The 22413-nt window shown below is 41.9% G+C and overlaps 1 protein-coding gene and 1 long non-coding RNA gene across 9 annotated transcripts in view; one reads left to right on the top strand and one right to left on the bottom strand.

Annotated features, from left to right (window-relative positions):
• Positions 1-14995, bottom strand: part of ARHGEF6 (Rac/Cdc42 guanine nucleotide exchange factor 6) — a 116649-nt gene extending 101654 nt beyond the window's left edge. For 2 of the 8 annotated variants that reach the window (XM_020875337.2, XM_020875347.2), the window contains exons 1-2: positions 14584-14993; positions 13282-13365 (exon numbers count right to left, since the gene is read on the bottom strand). In XM_020875337.2, the coding sequence (XP_020730996.1) occupies positions 13282-13365; positions 14584-14820 (321 nt within the window). In that variant the 5' untranslated portion in view covers positions 14821-14993. Of the gene's footprint in view, positions 1-2980; positions 3065-4105; positions 4127-4264; positions 4479-13281; positions 13366-14583 lie in introns of those variants that run through there. The other 6 variants (XM_070463253.1, XM_070463252.1, XM_020875319.2 and 3 more) reach the window with 6 other exon arrangements.
• LOC139033744 (uncharacterized) lies at positions 3717-5397 on the top strand. The gene is made up of 2 exons (XR_011486223.1): positions 3717-4076; positions 4417-5397. It is a non-coding gene; the product is annotated as an uncharacterized lncRNA (long non-coding RNA).
• Positions 14996-22413: the final 7418 nt, after the last annotated feature.

Genomic DNA, 22413 nt, shown 5'->3' with positions numbered 1-22413 from the left:
GGAAAATGGATGCTAGCTGCCCAGTTCAGCAGAGATTTTCTAGACGATCCAAGGCTGATGAGGTTCTCAGCTTGGTGGCAGACTCTAGGGGTTGCTGGACGACTGAACTCTAAATAAACCAGGGAAATAGTTCTCGACTCTGGCTACACATTAGAATCATTTGGGGAGCTTTCAAAATCAAATAACAACAAGACCACTTCGGAAAATTGGGGGGCAGCACCTACTCAGGCCAAACATACACATAGCCTATGACCCAGAAGTTCCATTCCTATGTATAAACCCAGCAGAAATGTGTACCAGAAGACACACACAGGGATATTCATAGTAGCATTGTTCATAGCAACCCCAAACTGGAAACAACTCAGATGTCCATCAACAGGTGAATGGATAAAGAAAATAGGGGACATCTACACAATGGAATACCACTAGCGATAAAAAAGAAAGAACAACAAAGCACAGACTCTAGGGCGCCTGGGCTCAGTAGCTGTGGCACAGGGGCTTAGCTGCCCTGCGGCATGTGGAATCTTCTCAGACCAGGGATCGAAACTGTGTCCTTTGCACGTGGCAGGCGGATTTTTAATCACTGAACCACCAGTTCCAGATGCGTTCAGTTTGTAAGGATCCAACACACTTTTTACTCAGGACTTGTGCAGTTTCCTGAATTCATGCTGTTATGTCAATATATAATTTACTTAAACATTAAAAAAAGAAGAAATAGTGAGGAAGGCCTGGATCTCACTGTAGACCAATTAACCCAAAAGCCCAGTCTGGGTAGATCCCAATATTTCTTTTTTTTTTAAAACACCCCAAGTGGCTCTGATGTACAGCTATGTGTGAAAACCAAGGCTAGGTGTTGCCATATTCTCAATAGCTCCTTTGGATTAACAACCTGGCACGTGGCAAAGGGAACAAGTTCTGAAGTAAGGAACATCAGTGATTACATTCTGGCTCTGTTTTGCACTGGCAGTGTGTGCCATTTGTCTGGATCATCCCCAAACCTCAGTTTCCACCAGTGTATAATGGGCACAATATCCTCTCCCTCCCAGGATTGTTGTGCGGATGAAATGAAATAAAATACTTAGAGCACCTAGCACGCAACCTAGAACACAGTAGGTGCTTGAGAAATGGTAGGTACCCAACTCCTCTCCCTCCTTCAAGTCTAAGTTCCTAAGTCTCAGCCCAGTGATGAGCAGATCGCTGCAGACGAACAAAACTCACACTCTCCGGTTTCTCCTCCTGAATGAGTTTCTTTGTAAAGACTGAAGTAATGTTATACTTGGGCTAGTGACGTCAGATGAATGTCAGACATTTCTGGGCCCTGGGGGCTCACTCTGTTCAACACTGCTACCCCCAAAGATGATTGGAGAGGAGGCAGACCATAGACGAACACCAACCACAGAACCCCCTGTGGAAAGCTTTGTCCCTGACCTCACCCCTAGTAACCGCACCAGTCCTATGAGCTGGCAAGAAAGAACAGAAAGAAATAGTAGCTTGGAAGACCTACCATCCAGGATATGTACTAAATGAGATACTTTTGTATCAAATGTCATGTTGTGATAAAAACAAAGCAGAATCATGGGCTGAGAGCAGAAGATTCAGGTGAGAGTTTTGATGACACCACCCGCAGGCTGTGTGACTTTGTTTCACTGAACTTTTCTGTTTCTCTGGCCAATGAAACCAATGCCGTCTCTCCTACACCCTTTACAAGGGCACAGTGAGTTTTAGATAAGATAAATAGAATGCTTTCCAAAACCTGAAACAGCAAAGGAAGGCAAGATGAGATTTCTAGGCTGGAAATTTACTTTGTTCCAAACTCCAGTCACCAACCACCACCCTCCCTCTCCAAGACTGAGAACTCTCTGATCTTAACTGCTCCAAGCACACCCAGAGACTCCACCAGCCTGAAGCTCGCTTATGTAAGAAGAGACTGCAGCACTGCCTGGCATGTAGCATAATACTTTGCTTAAGAGAAATCCTTGGAAATGCCTCAGCTGAACTACAAGGGCAGGCCCAGGCTTTACGTTTTGGAGACAGGAGCTCTCAGTCACGGAACACCAGAACTGTGGCTGGAGCAAATGATGTCATCGGAGCTCTTCTTACCATGGTCAATGTCAAAATTAAGATAGGAAGTTCAAGGACAAATCGTGGGGTTCCCAGGCAAATACAAGTTAGAAAAACAGTCTGGACCTCAGAATCTTGCTTTTAAAATTGTCTTCTCTCCTATAATGGTTTCTGGTTTATGTGAAGCTTTTCTTGACAAAAGGTAGGTACATAGTTGCATAGAAAAATATATTCCCTTAGGACTCTATTTTTTCTCCCATTACACATTAAGGAGAGACAAAAAAAAAAAATCATGTGAGTCACCCCTGTATCCAAAAACAATAACAAACCAAAAATAAAACTATAAGATTTTCAAAGAGACAGAGATAACTTAAGGGCTCTCCACTCTAGAGCTGAGAAACGAAATCGCTCAAATACCTGTTGGGTTCCTAAATGACTGGAAAATGAAAACTCGAAATTAACCACAGGCACGTTGGAACACCTTGTAGATACAGGACTTTCCCCATCCACAAACCATTCCTGCGACAGACCTGTGTACTCAACGCCTAAAATATCCCCAAATGTACGGATGCCGGGGATTGGGGGGGGGGGGCGAATGTCAATTAGTATAAAAGAAAAATAGTACTGTTGACTCCTGCCCTGGTTTCAGGGAAAAGAAGGAATCCGGTCGGATGCAAACCTCGCGGCCAGAGCCGGACAACTCGCCCCTAAGTTTGGTGCGTCCCCGCTCTGCGCCCTCGGCCCCCGCCCCCGCTCCCGGCACCCAGGAGCTCAGAGCCCTGCGAGGCCCTGGCGGAGGACAGACCCCGCGGCCACGGCCCGGGGAGCAAGGGCGGCTCCTCGCCAACGAGGGTCCTTCGGCCCCACCCCAGGCCCTCGCGCGCTCCCCTTCCCCTGACCCTTCGCCCGGGCAGGTCACCTGGCTTGGCGGCTGCCCGCTGGTCCTCCAGTTTTTCGCTCGCTCTATCCGCGCCGCCGCCGCCTCCGGGAAGCCGCTCGCCCTTCCGAGTCACCGGGCCGGCGAGCGGGCGGCCGAGCCGGTGCCAAGGCTGCGGGAACGGTTCCACTCGGCCGGAGCTGGGACTCTGCCCTGAGCGCGGCCGCCACCAGGGCGAAACTGGAGAGCTGGGCTCGGCTCGCCGGGGCGGGGAGGGGCGACTGCAACTTTGCTCCTGGACGCGGACGAGGAGGGGGCGCCCGTCTCCAAACTCTGAGCAGCGCCCGCAACCTCTCCAGACCAGGGGGGTTTTTTGTTTGTTTTTTAATGCCCCCCTCCCCTTTAACCTAACGGGAAGCCAGATGCTGGCCCTCAAGTTCTTGTTTCCAGAGCGGCGGGGAGCGCGGGGCCGAAAGCGGGGTGCTGGAGGCGCGCCCTGCTGGGTGCGCGGGCGGCGAGCCGGCCGAGGGCGCGCGGGGCGGCGACGGGCGGGCAGCGGCTGCCCTGGGAACCCGCCTTTGCGGCCGCTCCGCACCCAGTTCTCAGTACCTCGCCGGCCCCCTCCAGCTGGCAGCCAGAGCCAGGGAGGGAGAGCGGCCTGGAGGGACCGGGCCAGCGGCGGGGAAGCAGTGACCCGGACCTGGATCGCCGAAGTAGGAACTGGAAGTGACAGCGGCGCAGGGCAGAGCAGCCGCCGCCGCCGCCCGGTAGCCGTGGCGGCAGCAGAAGCCACGGAGCAGCGGCGGCGGCGGCCACACTGCGCATGCTGCTGCCGCCGGGTTCAACCCCGAGCCCGGGGCTGCCGCCGCCTGGCCTGCCGCGGGCCTCTGCGAGAGCCTCGAGCGGGAATCCCGGCCTCACTGAGCAGCCCTGCCAGGCGGCCCGCTTCCTCCTCCCGCCCCGGACGCGGCTTGGAGCCCCCAAACCCTGTGGTGAGCCGCTGAGCCACCCCAGAGAGGAAGCGCTCGCCAGCGGCCCTCCGCACCCCTCCCTTCCCCGAACTGTCCTGGATGCCCTTCCCGGACTTCTCGGATAACAGGCCCCACACCAAATAGTCTCTTCGAGGGAGAATGAAAAGGTTCGTGAGAGAAGGCAAATATTTCCGACCTTACTTGAAGTCCAGTTTTTACCGAAAAGCAATGGAATCGGTAGATTGGGATGGCCAGACTCATGGGTGTCATTTGATGTAACTCACGGAAATTCCAGTAGGAGTGTCAGACTGGCTCGACAGAAAGAAAAAAAAAAAAAAAAAGACCAAAAACTTACCAAAATCCTCTTTAGTCTTTCCACTAGCTCAAATTGAGCGGCTAAATATACAAAGCTTTCCCCAGCGGAAACTGATGGAAACGGGCCAGTTAAAAACAGTGTCCAACAGTGAGACATTACCAATCCTTACTCCAGTCTCTTCATTTTTACAGATGAGTCAACCGAGGCCGAGAGAAGGGGACTCTGAGTTCTCGGAGAGAACGTCGCCGTTTCAGGGCCTGATACTCACTGCAGCTACTGCTTAGTTGCCTGGCCTTCTGCCTCACTGCTCCAGGGAGGCTTTGCTCTCCTAGAGCCCAGATCGATTATGGGAGATTTAGCCCTTGACTCATGATCATTAGTAGAGCTGCCTTCCTTCCAGAACTGCTTCCCTGTCGAGCAGCCCCTGGGAAATGGCAAATCGTCCATCCCACCGGCCCCACTTTGGGGAGGGCACCCATGCTGTTCCAGTGACAAGGCAGATGGAGTGACTCAGGGAGACAGGAGGCAGTGAACGGATGGGGGCAAAGAAAAAGCCATACTGATACCAGCTGGTGAGAGAGAGAGAAAGAAGGAGGGAGAAAGAGAGTGAAAGAAGCCCTCACTGAGCTTCATATATGTTCAATGAAATCCTTCAGAAACAAAACAGCTTTCTACAAAGTAGGGTTGGCCCAGAAGCAGAATAGGAGATGTAGAGTATCCCTGGCAATGGGTTGGTCATAAAAGTGGCAGGTGAAAAAGAAGGGCCTACTGGGGATGAGGCTGGGGGAAGTCTGGCTGAAAGAAAAACCAGAGGACTAGAGCTGGGACAGACCAGTCCTTCCTGGGGCTTAGCCAGGACCGCATAGTCAGAGAGGTACCACCCAGGCCAGTCCCAAATGATCACAAGAACTGTATCTGTCCCTGACTCCCAGCAAGTTCAAAGGCAGAACAAAGACCATTGCTAGGATAGTGCTGTCAAGGGACTTATTGGTCACATTAGTGACACTCTACCTAGACATGAGGATTTTTCCGTATGTTCTGGAAGATATTCTCTTGAGGCCTGAGTGTCCTCCCTGCCTTCTCCATTCTGTAAATAAATAAGAAATATACATTTGGTTCACAGAAATGGAAATACAAATAAACAATAAAGGCATGAGAGATGTCCAAATGCACATGGAATCATGAAATTCATATTACAGCAATAAATACCATTTGCACCCAACATTTTAGCCAACATTAATGATAAATAATATCCAGGGTCATCAGAGGCATGAGGAAGAAGGCACTTTCTACACTATTGGTAGGATTAGAACTTCATACAGCATATTTGTAGGGGAATTTGAGAGTATCAAATTTTAACACAGTTATTCCATTTCTATGAAGAAAGATGCTTCAAGAATAATCACAGAAAAAAAATAAAAAAAGAATAATCACAGATGTACACAAATCTCTATGTGCATATACAACATGACCCTCTGACATTTATCCCAAGAATACAAGATTGATTTAACATATGAAAATTAATAATGTAATAAACATTTCAGTATAATAAAGGAGAAAATCAATGGTCATCTTAACAGATGCAAAAAAAAAGCATTTGAAACAATCTGGCACCCTTTCATCATAAAAAACACTCAAAAAACTAGGAATGGACTAGAATTCCTTTAACCTGATAAAGAGCATCTATGAAAACCCACAACTACCATTATGCTTAATGGTGAAAGATCAATTGTATTTCTATGCAATAAACAACCCAAATGTGAAATTAAGGAAACAATTCCATTTGCAATAGTATCAAAAGAAATAAAATACTTTGGAATAAATTGAATCAAGGAGGTACAAGGCGTGTACACTGAAAATTACAAAACATTGTTGAATGAAATTTTAAAGACCTAAATCAATGAAAAGACATCCTGTGTTTATGGATCAGAAGACTTAATGTTGTTCAGATGGCAATATTCCCCAAAGCAATATACAGACTGAATACACACCTTATTAAAAATTCCAGTTGGCTTTTTTGCAGAAATGTACAGGCTGATCCTGATCCATATGCGCACACAAGAGATCCAGAATAGCCAAAATTATTTTGAAAATGAAGAACAAAGTTGGAGGACTCATGCTTTCTGATTTGAAAACTTTCCACTCAGCTACATTAATCAATTCAGTGGGGGAAAGAATAATCTAGAAAAAGCAAGAGAATTCCAGAAAACATCTACTTCTGTTTCATTGACTACACTAAAGTCTTTGACTGTGTGGATCACAACAAACTGTGGAAAATTCTTAAGAGATGGGAATACCAGACCACTTACCTGCCTCCTGAGAAACCTGTATGCAGGTCAAAAAGCAACAGTTAGAACTAAACATGGGATAATGGACTGGTTCCAAATTGGGACAGGGGTGTGACAAGGCTGTATATTGTCACCCTGCTTATTTAACTTATATGCAGAGTACATCATGTGAAATGCCAGGCTAGATGAAGCACAAGCTGGAATCAAGATTGCTGGGAGAAATATCAACAACCTCAGATATGTAGATGATACCACTCTAATGGCAGAAAGTGAAGAAGAACTAAAGAGCTTCTTGATGAAAGGTGAAAGAAGAGAGTGAAAAAGCTGGCTTGAAACTCAACATTCAAAAAACTAAGATCATGGCATCTGGCCCCATCACTTCATGGCAAACAGATGGGGAAAAAGTGGAAACAGTGACAGATTTTATTTTCTTGGGCTCCAAAATCACTGTGGACGGTGACTGCAGCCATGAAATTAAAAGATGCTTGCTCCTTGGAAGGAAAGCTATGACAAATCTAGACAGCATATTAAAAAGCAAAGACATCACTTTGCTAACAAAGGTCTGTATAGTCAAAACTATGGTTTTTTCAGTATTGACGTGAGAGTTGGACCATAAAGAAGGCTGAGCACTGAAAAATTGATGCTTTTGAATTGTGGTGCTGGAGAAGACTCTTGAGAGTCCCTTGGACTGCAAGATCAAACCAGTCAACCCCCTAAAGGAAATCAACCCTGAATATTCATTGGAAGGACTGATGCTGAAGCTGAAGCTCCAATACTTTGGCCACCTGATGCAAAGAGCCAACTCACTGGAAAAGACCCTGATGCTGGGAAAGATTGAAGGCAAAAGGAGAAGAGGGCAGCAGAGGATGAGATGGTTGGATTTATACCGTCACTGACTCAGTGGACATGAATCTGAGCAAACTCTGGGAGGTAGTGAAGGACAGGGAAGCCTGGCATGCTACAGTCCATGGGATCACAGTCAGACACGACTTAGTGACTGAACAACAAACCATCAAAAATACCAATGGCATTTTTCACAGAACTAGAACAAATAATTTAAAAATTTGTATGGAAACACAAAAGACCCCAAATAGCCAAAACAATCTTGAGAAAGAAGAACAGAGCTGGAGGAATCACACTCCCTGACTTCAGACTATACTACAAAGCTACAGTAATCAAAACAGTATGGTACTAGCACAAAAACAGATACATGGATCAGTAGAACAGAATAGAGAGCCCAGAAATAAACCCACACACTTACAGTCAATTAATCCATGACAAAGGAGGCAAGAATATACAATGGAGAAAAGACAGTCTCTTTAATAAGTGGTGCTGGGAAAACTGGACAGCACATGTGAAAGAATGAAATTAGAGCATTTTCTAACACTATACCAAAAATAAGCTCAAATGGATTAAAGGCCAGATATTATAAAACTCCTAGAGGAAAACACAAGCAGACTATTCTTGGACATAACTCACAGCAATATTTTTTGATCCATCTCTTAAAACAAAGGAAATAAAAAGAATAAACAAATGGAACCTACAACTTAAAATTTTTTGTACATCAAGGGAAACCATTGACAAAATGAAATGACAGTCTACTAAATGGGAGAAAATATTTGCAAATGCTGACTAGTAAGAGGTTAATATCCAACATATATAAACAGCTCATGCAACTCAACATCAAAAAAACAACCCAATTAAAAAATGGGCAGAAGACCTGAATAGATATTTTTCCAAAGAGGAAATGCAGATGGCCAACAGGCACATGAAAAGATGCTCAATTGCTAATCATCAGGGAAATGCAAATCAAAACCACAATGAGGTATCACCTCACACCTGTCAGAATGGCTATCATCAAAAAGAACACAAATAACAAATGTTGGGGAGGATGTGGAGAAAAAGGAACCCTCCTACACTGTCAGTGGAATGTAAATTGGTGCAACCACTGTGGAAAACAGTATGGAGGTTTCTCAAAAAACTAAAAATAGAACTACCATATGACTCAGCAATTCCACTCCTGGGTGTGTGTGTGTGTGTGTGTATATATATATATATATGTATGTATAAAATATATATAAATAAAACAACCAAAAACACCAATTCAAAAGATACATGCACCTCAACGTTCATAGCAGCATTATTTACAATTTACAAGGTATAAAAGCAACCTAAGTGTCTATCAACAGGTGAATGGATAAAGACAATGTGGTGTGTGTGTGTGTGTGTGTGTGTGTGTGTGTGTGTGATGGAATACTACTCAGCCATAAAAAAGAACTAAATAATGCCAGTTTATACCAACATGGATGGACTTGGAGGGCATTATGCTAAGTGAAATAAGTCAGAGAAAGACAAATACTGTATGATATCACTTATATGTGGAATCTAAAAAATACAACAAACTAGTGAATAAAACAAATGAACAAAAAAGGCACACTCACAGATATGGAAGACAAACTGCCTGTGGGGAAAGGGAAGGAGGGAGGGGGCAACATAGGGATAAAGGAATAAAAGAGGTTATTATGGGATTATACGAAATCACATGTGTGAAACTTTTGAAAATTAGAAAGCACTATAGAATTTAAAGAATTTTTCATGTAATAAAAAATAATTTTTAGGGACTTCCCTGGTGGTCCAGTGGTTAGGACTCCTCGCTTCCACTGCTGGGGGCTCAGGTTTGATCCCTGATTGGGGACCTAACATCCCACAAGCCACACAGCACAGCCAATAATAATAATAATAACAATTTTAATTAAATTAAAAAGAAAGAAAACGGGGAATTTTTTTTTTTGAAATATTTTTAAGAAGATATTATCAAAGTCTGGGAGGCACTTCAGAGACACCCTTGTCTCCCAGGTGTCTCAGCCAGACCTCCCTGATCAGTTGCTAGCGGTGTGAGCCTCTAGCAACCCTAGGACACTAGAGCCACATGAGAACACAAAGATGGAGGTCACTTGAAGAGACCAGCTGGCCACTCAGAGGGTCAGAAAGCAGCAGTTCTTTCATGTGGTCACCGTGCCCCACAGTCAACACTCAAATTGTCAATGTACTGCTGCATCTCTGCTTTCATTTTTCTAGATTTCCAAACTGACCGTTTCAAGCTGGCACTCTTTCTGTATATAAATAATAGTGTGTCCTTGGCAACAATTAAGCCCTGCTCTTTTTGCTTTTTAAACATTAACAGTTTCATAGTGTCAACAAAAAAAGTATTAAGTATGCCCTAAGGGAAAGGCTACCCACTCCAGTATTCTGGCCTGGAGAATTCCATGGACTGTATGGGGGTTGCAAAGAGTAGGATACGACAGAGCAACTTTCACTTCACTTCACTTCAAACTAGGCACTGTGCTAGGTGCTTTAGGTCTGAGAGATACTCTATCTAAAGTGACAAGATACAGAAACAATTTAAATGTTCATCAATGGATGAATGGATTTCAAAAAAAGATGTGGTATATACACACAATGGACTGTTATTCAGCCATGCAAAAGGAGGATGTTCTGCCATTTGCAAAACCAGGGATGGACTTTGAGCACATTATGCTAAATGAGATAAGTCAAAGAAAAATACTGTATGGTCTCACTTATACATGGAATCTTAAAAAATCAAACATAAAAAAAGAGGCATTACCAGGGGTTGGGGGCTAAGGGATGAAAACTGACATTGTTTAAGCATACCAACCTACAATGAGTAGTAAATACACCATAGTGGTCTAATGCCCTCTATAGGGAACACAGACAACAATATTGTACTTAGGTGATGTGATAAATATCGCTACAATGGCAATATTACAAAATATAAATGCATCAAGGTAACACATCGTACACCTTAAATTTACACCATATTGTATGTCAAATACTTTCAATTTTTAAAATAATGTTTTTAAATTTGCAAGTATTTGTGTTTAGGTCTATCTCCTAGCTACCTTGGGAACTTGAGACTGGATGGTCAGTATTTTTGGCTGCTGGGTGCACCCTAGCTCAGCTTTCTATCTCATTCCTCATGTATTGATTTTATTAATCTTCCCTCAGGGTTCTAGGAGTGCCTCAGTATGGCTGCTATGCACCCCTTTCAGGCATAATTTTGTGTGCAACACTACCTAGTAATAATGGCATGAGTGAGCAGCTATTATACATGCTTTATGTGCAGTGATATATGAAGTGCTTTAGATGAATTATTTCATTTGATCTTTATTTTTTTTTTCATTTGATCTTTAAAAGAATCCAATGCAGGGACTTCCCTGGCCGTCCAGTGGTTAAGACTCCCTGCTTCCACTGCAGGGGGCATGTGGGTTTGATCCCTGATCAGAGAACTAAGATCCCACATGCTGCAAGGTACGGTCAAAATATTAAAAATAAATAAACAAATCCAATGCAGTACCTATTACTCATGTCTCCATTTTACAGATGAAGCAACTGGAGCAGAGAGAGGCCAAATAACTTTTCCCAGAGTCACACAGAGCCAAAATTCTGACCCATGTCTGTCTGTCAAACTGGAGAAGGTATGTGCTTAACCATCCTGCCAGATATTGCCTCCTCACAATATTCATCTGATGCTTAGGCCAGCCTGAATTATCAAAAAGAGATCAAAAATGTTTGGTGACCTTCATGTAAGAAATGAGAATTATGTTAAACTTTTAAAGAAAGATTTTTGTCCAAAGTGGCCAAAAATATTTTAAGTATGGGTGCTTAGCGGTGTAAGCATTAGTTATCAGAAAAATCCACTTATGTGAAACGACTCATTCTCCAACAATGCCAGACCCAGGAGGTGTTTCTCTATCACCTAATATTCTTAGAACCACAAAGAAGCTCAGTATGCCTTCTGACAGCTTCAGAGTGCATAAATCATTGGCAACCTCACCATGTTTTTATTTAACAAATGAAAAGAAAATGCCATGATCTGTTCATAGCAGACATCATTCCATAAGGGATACAGAGTAGGTTGCACCTGCCTTTAAAGCCATACACACAATGTGCCCAGGCACACACACAGAAAGAGAGAGAGAGAGGGAAGGAGCTAAAATATGGCAATAAGGAAATCTGAAATAAAATATTCTGAAACAAGCATAGCTTGATGCCATGGCTAACTTTCAGAAAAATTCTGAAGGAAGCAAAGTTTATCTGGGGAAAAGGTACTTGTACTAGTACTACTAGTAGTTAACTAACACTTGGAGAAAACTTTCTGTGTGCCATGCACTCTTTCAAGGATGCAAATTCTTTGAAACCTTATACCAATCCCATGAGACAGGTGCTGCTATTCTTCCCATTTTGCAGGTATGGAGACTGAGGCATAGAGCCATAGTTAAGTAACATGCCCAAGATCAGAGAGCTACTAGCAAGAGATAACTGAGATTTGAACCCAAGTAGTCTAATATCAGAAAGTGTGTGAAAGTGTTAGTTGCTCAGTTGTATCCAATTCTTTGCAACCCACAGGCTGTAGTCCACCAGGCTCCTCTGTCCATGGGATTCTCCAAGCAGGAATACTGGAGTGGGTTGCCATTCCCTTCTCCAGGGAATCTTCCCAACCCAGGGATCAAACCTGAGTCTCCTGCCTTACAGGCAGATTCTTTACTGTCTGAACCAGCAGGAAAGAGTCCAGGCTCACACCAGTACTAATACTTCTCCACAAGTGATACTACTAACGCATGTCTATACTTCCTACACCCCAGGTCCTGTGCTGAGTACTCTACCTACGTTACTTCGTAGATCTTTGGAATTTGGAGCTCTTAGCTCTAAATTATTATGCAGTATCTCATTTGATCCTTAAAACAACCCCATGAGGTAGTTATTATTGTGTCCATTTTACAGATTAAAACACTAAGGCACATAGACATTAAATAATGTGACATACAAGCAAAAGTGTCACCTCCTTTTCAGCAACACCCCCATACTTACTGCAAGGATCCACATAACATAAAAGAATACAGTGTAACTTAATATACAATTTCTACCTCAGGGCCAAGTTCTTTCATGGCCTCTGTTCTAAAGTGTTGGTGGGGAAAAGTGGTTATAATCTTTCCACCCTTCCCAACTCGAAAGGATTACAGTAACCCTCTGCAGCATCCAGTGGCCCACTTTGGACTCCACTTAGTAGGGACGCACACCATACAACCTCTGGCACCAAAAGCCTGCTTTCAGAGCTTGGGAGCAGTTTTGTTTTGTTTTTTAATTTATTTTTAATTGGAGGATAACTGCTTTACAATATTGTGTTGGCTTCTGCCATACATCAACATGAATCAGCCATAGGTATACATATGTCCCCTCCCTCTTGAATCTCCCTCCCACCTCCCACCCCATCCCACCCCTCTAAGTTGTCACAGAGCCCTGGTTTGAATTCCCTGAGTCATACATCAAATTTGGGGAGCTGTTTTTAAGTGGTACCATATTTGGGGTTTTTTTTAATTGAAGTATAGTTGATTTACAATGTTGTGTTAATTTCTGCTGTACAGTAAAGTGATTCAGTTATACATATATATACATTCTTTTTTTAATATTCTTTTCCATTATGGTTTATCATAGGATATTGAATATAGTTCTCTGTGCTATACAGTAGGATAAAAGTTACCATATTTTGAATTTTGATTTTGTTTTGCTTAGGAATTGGTTTCTGGAAAAACAAACTAGCAAACCACGACTGGGGACCATCGATCTTAACCATGGTTTCCATAAAAATGCTTCCTCTGTTTAACAGTGAAAATAAGCCTTTTACCACAACACCATCTTCATTAGCAGAGTGAAAAATGACCACAAGGAAGGCAACCTGGGTGGGCTTACCTCCACTTGAAGGGCTGCACATCCTTTCAGGAAGTCATTGATGTTGTTGGTGCAGTCAGCTTCAGTTTGGGGCTCCAGACAGTACTAGAGAAACACAGTCAAATATCACTTGGAGACTGTCATCCCAAACGGGACACATCATTGCATCATTCACTGATAACTACATAAAGTAGGCTTTTTAAGGTGGGGCCAACATTGCTGTCAATCCAGGAAGAGAAATTAACCACTGAAGGAAGTGATGCAAAAATCTAAACGGTTGGTCTTGTTCCAAATGTCACCAAATCCTTAGCCCCAAGCCATCTCTACTTATAAACTTTCTCATACTTTCTACCAAAACGTGGTGATAGCAAATTAGAGACACCCTGCAAGTTTTTTTCATCCTGGTTCCTGCTTTCAACCTATCATTTTCTGTCCGTCCTCCTCATGATAATGTATTAAAAATTGTATTTTCCTCTTTGCTGTTCTTTACATTTGATCACATTTCTCGACATTTTCCATTTTATCACTGTTTTCCAAGTTTGAGAAATTATAAGTAAATCGGTATGTTCAATAAAAACACAAACTGCCTCAAGGAGGGAAATGAACTGTACTCAGTGTCTTATTCCCTGCTGACCTTAAGAAAATAATTTATGGCTCCACTTTTAAAACTTACTTAAGGTGCCCATTTTAAAAATTATTCGTACTTGTGATCATGGGTTTCCAACATTCACAGATTTGGATTTTTAAAAATGAGTAAGGTTAGTTTCACTTTGAACACGTGTTGCATTCAAAACATATATTTGGTTTCTATTGTTTTAACAAACCCGTTGTGGCATTTTGGATTATTTCTCCTGATTGCTAAATAGCCTCTCTTTCAATAGATACTTTATTTCTTTGAGAAGAAAATCCGCACTAAATTTAGTTGTACCATCAATAAGCACCCTGAATATGTGTTACAAATCACCCCATTACTCCACGGACTCACAGGAACCCCAGGTTCAAAACATGTCCTTGGTACACAGGCAGGTACAACACGCGTCTCTCTGACAGAGCCAGCTCGTGACAGGGGTGTCCTCCTGGCCCCTGGCACCAGTGGTGTCACAGGTTTTTACTGTACTAACCTCCAGTGGCCAATCACTAAAGGGTAACCTTTCATTTTCTGACTTTTTCCAGCTACAAAAACAGTAAGAAAGAACAGTTAAATCTCAGAAAGAGACGAAAGCAGGAGTGTCCCATGACCCAGGCAATCGAAAATCTCCAGAGTGACATTACCCCTGCTCTCTGGTGGTGAGCAACCCCAAAGATACTGCAAATTTCCCTTACCTTTTCTACAGAGCCAGGCCTTAGTCTGTTGATCAGTTTGCACAGCACTACTCCATTTTTCAACGAGGACTTCAAGAACTCCTCCGGGTCACAGATGGTCTTTTTGGGGGAATCTAATACTCCCAAGGATATGAGCCAGGTCACAACGCGCTCTTCTGGATTCATTACTGCAGACTGAACGCTCCCGAGCACCTCTCTGGGGCAGCTGCAAGGACTAAGCCACATCCGCGATTGCATCTGCTGTTGTCTTCCTTTTTATGAGTTCTCTTCTCGTGCTTGCAGAGCAAAGCTCTAAAACAACGTTCCTTAGACAACGGTGGAAGCCACTCCAATTCTGGGATTTGAAAACCACAGAGCTCACACTCAAAGATGTAGAAATAGAATGAATGGGGGGAAAATCCTGGGTAACACTGGGTTTCTTTTTCAAAAGCTGCAAAACAAATTCACTAGGATTAAAAAAAAAAAAGAAGAAGAAATACATACACACACTCACACCCCTCCCCCCCCCCCAAAAAAAAAACCAACAGTGCAAGAAGCTGTAAGGGAAGGAAGTGAGCAGGATGCTGGGGAGGGAGGAAAGAGAAGGCAGCGAGCGCTCTGGGAAAACAGAGGCGAGCCAGCACTTCAGGGGACCTTGGAAATGAGATACTCATGGGGCAGTCTGGGAAAACGCCGTCAATAAATAGTCTAGCCCCAGTGAAAATCTGGCTTCTGTCAAGAGGAAGATGCCAACTGGCTCTTAGGTCAGACAGATCTGAGCCTCATGGGGAGCTGTGCTGGCACAACAGGGCTCAGAGAGGTAAGCTGGGAAAATTCTTCCAAGAAATGGCCGGAAGTCCTCTTACTGTCTCACCAAGATAATGTGTCATGATCATTCCTTTGCAAAACACGTTGAATTGCACGGTGACAATGTGCCAAGCAGATGAAGACTGTGCCTGCTGTCAGCCATCACTCTGTATAAGCACAAACTAGAAGAATGGCATTTTACTTTGCAGCCAAAAAGCTATGTTTAGGGAAATAGACTAAGGATAACATCTGACATCCTGTTTACTTGCATTCTTGAGCGATTCTTTTTCTGGACCTGGTTCCACTACACAATCCAGCTGCAGTGCCCTTAGCAAAGGCTCAGACACAGTCATATCGGGCAAGTGAAAAGCACTTGGAAGCAGAATTTTCGAGAACAAAAGAACACTTGTCCTCTGTCTATACTACAGTCTGAAGGTTGATGTTTCCCCAACAAGAAACACTTTGCCTTAAAAATATTGCTCTGGAAAAAAAACTGGTCTATAATAAGAGATCTACACTATTCTTAAAACATCTTCATAACCAGTTATAATAGCCACATGATTAGGAAATTTATGATAAGGCCAACAGTATAGCCTGATCTGAGCAAATGCATGGTACTCACCATCACTACCCTCACCTGATGCATGGGATCCTGCTAACTTTCAGAATCTTTTCAACATAGTGACAGGCATCTACCACCAAATAATCAGCTTAGATAATCCTGCTACATATTTGGGGAACTTCCCTGGTAGTCCAGGGACTAAGACTCCACTCTCCCTATGCAGGGGTTCCATCCCTGGTAAGGGAACTAAATCCCACATGCTACAGTGAAGATCCCACAAACCGCAACTAATACCAGGTGCAGCCAAATAAAAATTTTTTTTAAAAATCTGGCTACATTCTTTCAAAGCTTCCCCTTTTTACCTTGTTGTAACAGTTATCCACACTTGACTATTGTCATTTGTTGATCTGTCTCCTCCACCAGAATGTAGCCTCTGCTAGGGGAGGGGTCTTGTCTGCCTTGATGAACACTGTCCCCAGCAGAGTGCCTGGTACACAGCAGACATTTTAATGACTTAAAACCAACATGTTTTCCTTGCTAATAATTTTTGTATTTTTACTGAGATATAATTGACATAATGAATTGCACATAGTCAAGACATATGATTTAATGGATTTTGACATATGTGTACATCCCATGATACAATCATACACACACACATACACAATTCAAAAAATTTTTCTGTCATCCCCAAAAAGTGTTATTGTGCCCTTTCAACCCCATCTTCCCTTAGAATCCCAGACAATGAACAATCCTTTTTCAATCCTATAGATTAGTTTGCATTTTCTAGAATCTTGTATAAATGGAATCATACAGTATGGAACTTTCTGTTGTCTGGTTTCTTGCAGTTAACATCATCACTTTGAGATTCATTCATGTTGTTGTATCTATCAATAGTTATATAAGAAAGATTTGACCTCCAGATATTCAGTTTGATATAATTATATTTATGAGCAAAATAAGTATAGTCAATCAAATGTTTTCATTGACTTTTGATCCAAGACCAAATCTATGTAATGGAAATAAAACCAAAATCCATGTGTTGATCAATGAAATTCTTAAATGTAACCTGCTTAAATATACTTTGATATCTCATTTGACCAGTTTTCTCACAACTGCTCATCAAAATTATATTCTACAGACAAACAAATCCAGCAGTATTACTGAGGTATCACTTACATTTTTTGTTGAAGAATAAAGCCTGGGTAATTTCAGGAAACCAGCCTTGTTCGAAATAGGCTTGAGCCCACTGGGATTATTGGGGTGAAAATCTGCCTCATTTTATACATTGGCTATCACAAATGACTGTAAGCAATACAGTAAAATCAGAAAGGCAAGGCCATCTCAAAGCAGAAGAAACACTTCTACTAGTATAAAGATTGGAAGTTAGGGTTGGTATGAGCAAATGTCAAGAAAGCAAGACATTCCAGGACAGCAGCAACCATACCGGTGAAATGACTAACAGTGGAACCCAGGGCAATGAAAAGAAGTTAATGACCTGGGGGAACAGAGTGGAGGGTTGAAAGACAGGAGATCACAGCGGCACAGAGCACAGGCTTTACATAAGAGTATGAAAAAATAAAATACTCTGCAAAAAGTTACCTTGTCAAGATTGCAAGAGGAGAATGGCAGAAGTAAAGGTGGATAAATGTATCCAGAACTTGCATGAAATTACCTCACTGACTCATTTAGTTCAAGCAGAAGCCTAAGTTTTCTCTTCCATCATATGAATATTAGAGTCTATCCATTTTGATGAACAACATTATCTGCTCTCCTTCTTCTATACAGAAATCTAGTGATCGTTTTATCTAAGCACACAGTCCAGTTCAGTCGCTCAGTTGTATCTGACTTTTTGTGACCCCATGGACTGCAGCATGCCAGGCCTCCCTGTCCATCACCAACTCCCAGAGTTTGTTCAAACTCATGTCCATTGAGTCAGTGATGCCATCCAACCATCTCATCCTCTGTTGTCCCCTTCTCCTCCCGCCTTCAATCTTTCCCAGCATCAGGGTCTTTTCAAATGAGTCAGCTCTTTGCATCAGGTGGCCAAAGTATTGGAGTTTCAGCTTCAACATCAGTCCTTTCAATGAATATTCAGGACTGATCTCCTTTAGGATGGACTGGTTGGATCTCCTTGCAGTCCAAGGGACTCTCAAGAGTCTTCTCCAACACCACAGTTCAAAAGCATCAATTCTTCAGCACTCAGTTTTCTTTATAGTCCAACTCTCACATCCATACATGACTACTGGAAAAACCATAACCTTGACTAGACGGACCTTTGTTGGCCAAAGTAATGTCTCTGCTTTTAATATGCTGTCTAGGTTGGTCATAACGTTCCTTCCAAGGAGTAAGCATCATAATTCCAAGGAGTTATTTCATGGCTGCAATCCCCGTCTGCAGTGATTTTGGAGCCCAGAAAAATAAAGTCAGCCACTGTTTCCACTGTTTCCCCATCTGTTTGCCATGAAGTGATGGGACTGGATGCCATGATCTTAGTTTTCTGAATGTTGAGCTTTAAGCCAGCTTTTTCACTCTCCTCTTTCACTTTCATCAAGAGGCTCTTTAGTTCTTCACTTTCTGCCATAAGGGTGGTGTCATCTGCATATCTGAGGTTATTGATATTTCTCCCAGCAGTCTTGATTCCAGCTTGTGCTTCCTCCAACCCAGCGTTTCTCATGATGTACTCTGCATAGAAGTTAAATAAGCACAGTGACAACATACAGCCTTGACATACTCCTTTTCCTATTTGGAACCAGTCTGTTGGTCCATGTCCAGTTCTAACTCTTGCTTCCTGACCTGCATACAGGTTTCTCAACAGGCAGGTCAGGTGGTCTGGTATTCCCATCTCTTTCAGAATTTTCCACAGTTTATTGTGATCCACACAGTCAAAGGCTTTGGCATAGTCAATAAAGTAGAGATCTATTTCTGCTTTACTGACTAAGCACACAACATGACACAAGATATGAAATCAGTTTCATAATAACCTTAAAAGACAGACATTGAACTTTCTGAAAAGATGTTTTAAGTCTGAGTTTTCTGAATAGGATTGTAACTTTGAATCTCTATAATCTTGTATTCAAGTAATATTACTCAGATTTGTTAAAAGGTAGCCAGTAATGTTCATCGCAGCACTGTTTATAATAGCCAGGACATGGAAGCAACCTAGATGCCCATCAGCAGACGAGTGGATAAGGAAGCTGTGGTACATATACACCATGGAATATTACTCAGCCATTAAAAAGAATTCATTTGAATCAGTTCTAATGAGATGGATGAAACTGGAGCCCATTATACAGAGTGAAGTAAGCCAGAAAGATAAAGAACATTACAGCATACTAACACATATATATGGAATTTAGAAAGATGGTAATGATAACCCTATATGCAAAACAGAAAAAGAGACACAGATGTACAGAACAGACTTTTGGACTCTGTGGGAGAAGGCGAGGGTGGGATGTTTCGAGAGAACAGCATGTATATTATCTATAGTGAAACAGATCACCAGCCCAGGTGGGATGCATGAGACAAGTGCTCGGGCCTGGTGCACTGGGAAGACCCAGAGGAATCAGGTGGAGAGGGAGGTGGGAGGGGGGATCGGGATGGGGAATACATGTAACTCCATGGCTGATTCATGTCAATGTATGACAAACCCACTGCAATGTTGTGAAGTAATTAGCCTCCAACTAATAAAAATAAATGAAAAAAAAAAGGTAGGCAGTATGTGCTCTATTTTGCAAACTATATTTTTTTGAAGATGCTTTCAAGTTAAAATTATACATAGATTTCCTAAGATAAAGTGGAACATAAATTATGAGCAAATCCTTTAAAAAGATAAAGCAACTATATGCCAATGAAAATTAATTTTAAATTAATTAATTAATTTAATGCCCCCAATTATTTTTTGAAATTTGAACAAAAGCTGTACTTTACTTAATAATATTGTACCACATGTTAATTTCCTGGTTTTTTTTACAACATAGTATTTCTTTATATTCTCAGAATTGGATTAGAAGTTTCAAGCCTCATTCAATTTTTTTTTTTAATCACTAAGATAATAAACTTTCTAGACTTTTAGCAGTAATACTGGATGCCAAAATACATGGAACTATATCAAAATTTTGAGTGAATATGAGTTAAAAATCTAACATTCTATTCATACTAAGTCAAACAAGTGGAATCAAAATGTCATAAATTTTTTAGTTAGGCAAAAATTCATGTTTTCTAAAATATATATATTATACATATTATTTATATATGTATACAAAAGCTTTTCTACTATGTTTGATAGATAAAGGCTTGAGAAAGAACATCAAAAAAAAAGAGAAACAGAGAAATTGGAAAACATAAACTAAATGAAATGGGAGCACTGAAGTTGATTTTTTCAAGTAGAAATTACATATAGATTTCACCTAAAATAAAGTAGAACATAAATTATGAGCAAATCAAATTTTTTAAAAAGATAAGACAACTATCCTCCTATAAAAATTAATTTTAAAATGTCCCCAACAAAATTTTTTAGTATAGTGCTCTTTATTTTTTTCAATTAATTAATTTATTTAGATTGGAGGATAGTTATTTTACAATATTGTGACGGTTTTTACCATACAAAGAGCAAAGATTTCTGGTTCTACTTCAGATCCTTAATACACCTTGGGCCACTGAAACTGCCTCAATACTGGCTTTCCCCCTTCATCCCCTCATCTTAATGAATTTCCTTGCACAGCACAGTTTGGTTGTTTTTCCAAAAACACCTCTATAATAGTTTAATATTCCTGCTCAAAAACCCTCAAAGGCTCTCCATCACCTAAAGCAGTGATTTACAAATGACAATGTACAAAAATAATCACCTCTTGTGATGGAGGGAGGAGAAAGGCATGAGAGTGGAACTTGTGCCAATTGGTAAATTGGTAATATTATATTAAAAATAAAAAGACCTACAGAAAATAAGGCAAGTGTTAACATTTGTTAAAACTGGTTTCTGGGTACATTGGAACCCATTATGTTATTTTCTTTACTTTTCTGTGTTTGGAATAATCATAATTGATTTTTGACGTTTTAAATCTAGGGCACTTGTTAAAAAGATTTGGGGGCTCAATTCCCTAATACCCTAGTTTAGACGATCTGCAGTGGGACAAAGGAATCTGTATTATTAAAGTATCCCCTTGATTCTGGGGCAGTGAACCAAGATCACACTTGAAGAAACAAGTTGTTTTATAACCTTATGCTCCACTGAAATTTCTGCAGACACCGGTGATAATTTCAGTATTCACAAGAACAAGAATCCAACTGCATGACCACTTAGTTTCTTGACCTCCTGTACCTGTAATTGATACAGTACCTCTCAGTCCCTATTTTTGTTGTGAAAATGGATCTGGGGCCTTTCAGGCTGTGTTCCTTTGCCAGCAGGTTCGATACATTTTATCCAGTAGATGGTGGTGGAAAGACCTGGCAGGAAGAAGAGGCTTTACTTCCTGTTTCCTGTGTGCTTCCTCCATGGGCTCCTGGTGAGACCACGCCCCTACCCACCCGACCCCCCGCTGACACACCACCACCACCCACCCCACCCTCCACTCTCCTAGCGCCCACCTTCTGTGCACTGGCTTCCTCAATGCACAGTGGGTGGCAATTTCCCCTGGCACCACCCTTGGGTGGTTCTGTAGCAAAGTGTTTCTGGTGAGATACCTCCCCTATGAGTGGGAAACATCCTAGAGAAGCACATTTTCAGCCAGTTCCAGAGGGTGGATGTCCAGCAAGTTCCTCTAACTCAGCACACCACAGGCAACTTCTCTAACAAGGCCTGGATCTCAGCTATATAGGAAAAGAGAGATTATCACAGCTCTGTGAGTAGTGACTATTACATATTGTTTTTATATTGTCTGCCATTGTATATTATATCTGCTCTTCCTCTATTCTTTTAGAGTTCCCTTGACTTCTTACCAGCCAACCTCTTATTACTCCAGTGCCCTGTTATCGTTAGTAACTCTTTATGTTAAACTTTTCCTATTAAAATCCCCCTGTGCTTTCTCTGTCCTGACTGGACCCAGACTAACATGCTTCATCATCTTCAGTGAACTCACCTCCACTTTAGCTAACCACTTGCAAGGTCACACCTTGTACTTGGTCATCGAACAAACTTCTCTGCCTCCTGCATCATGAATTCAAGCACTACATTTTCTAACCACAACCAACTGTCTTTTCAACTTGTTTATTCAGTTACTCCCACTACAATTAGTCCTTAGCCACATAGCGATCCTCAAAGCATGGTTTTCTAAGATGATTATACAAATTTACATTCCCACAAGCAGGGTGTGATTTCCCGTCATTCCATATCATAGCTAACACTCCATATTACAGACTTTTTAATGTTTTAGAAAATTTTCTTGGGTGTGAAATTTACTGTTGTATGATTACTAATAAGGTTGAGCCTTTTTTCTTTCTTTTTTTTTTTTTTTGGCTGCACCACACAGCTTGTGGGATCTTAG

Source organism: Odocoileus virginianus, unplaced genomic scaffold (assembly GCF_023699985.2).
Source record: "Odocoileus virginianus isolate 20LAN1187 ecotype Illinois unplaced genomic scaffold, Ovbor_1.2 Unplaced_Contig_1, whole genome shotgun sequence".
Lineage (NCBI taxonomy): Eukaryota > Metazoa > Chordata > Mammalia > Artiodactyla > Cervidae > Odocoileus > Odocoileus virginianus.
The sequence above is the reverse complement of the archived record's forward strand: the minus strand, read 5'-3'. Positions and strand labels throughout refer to the sequence as shown.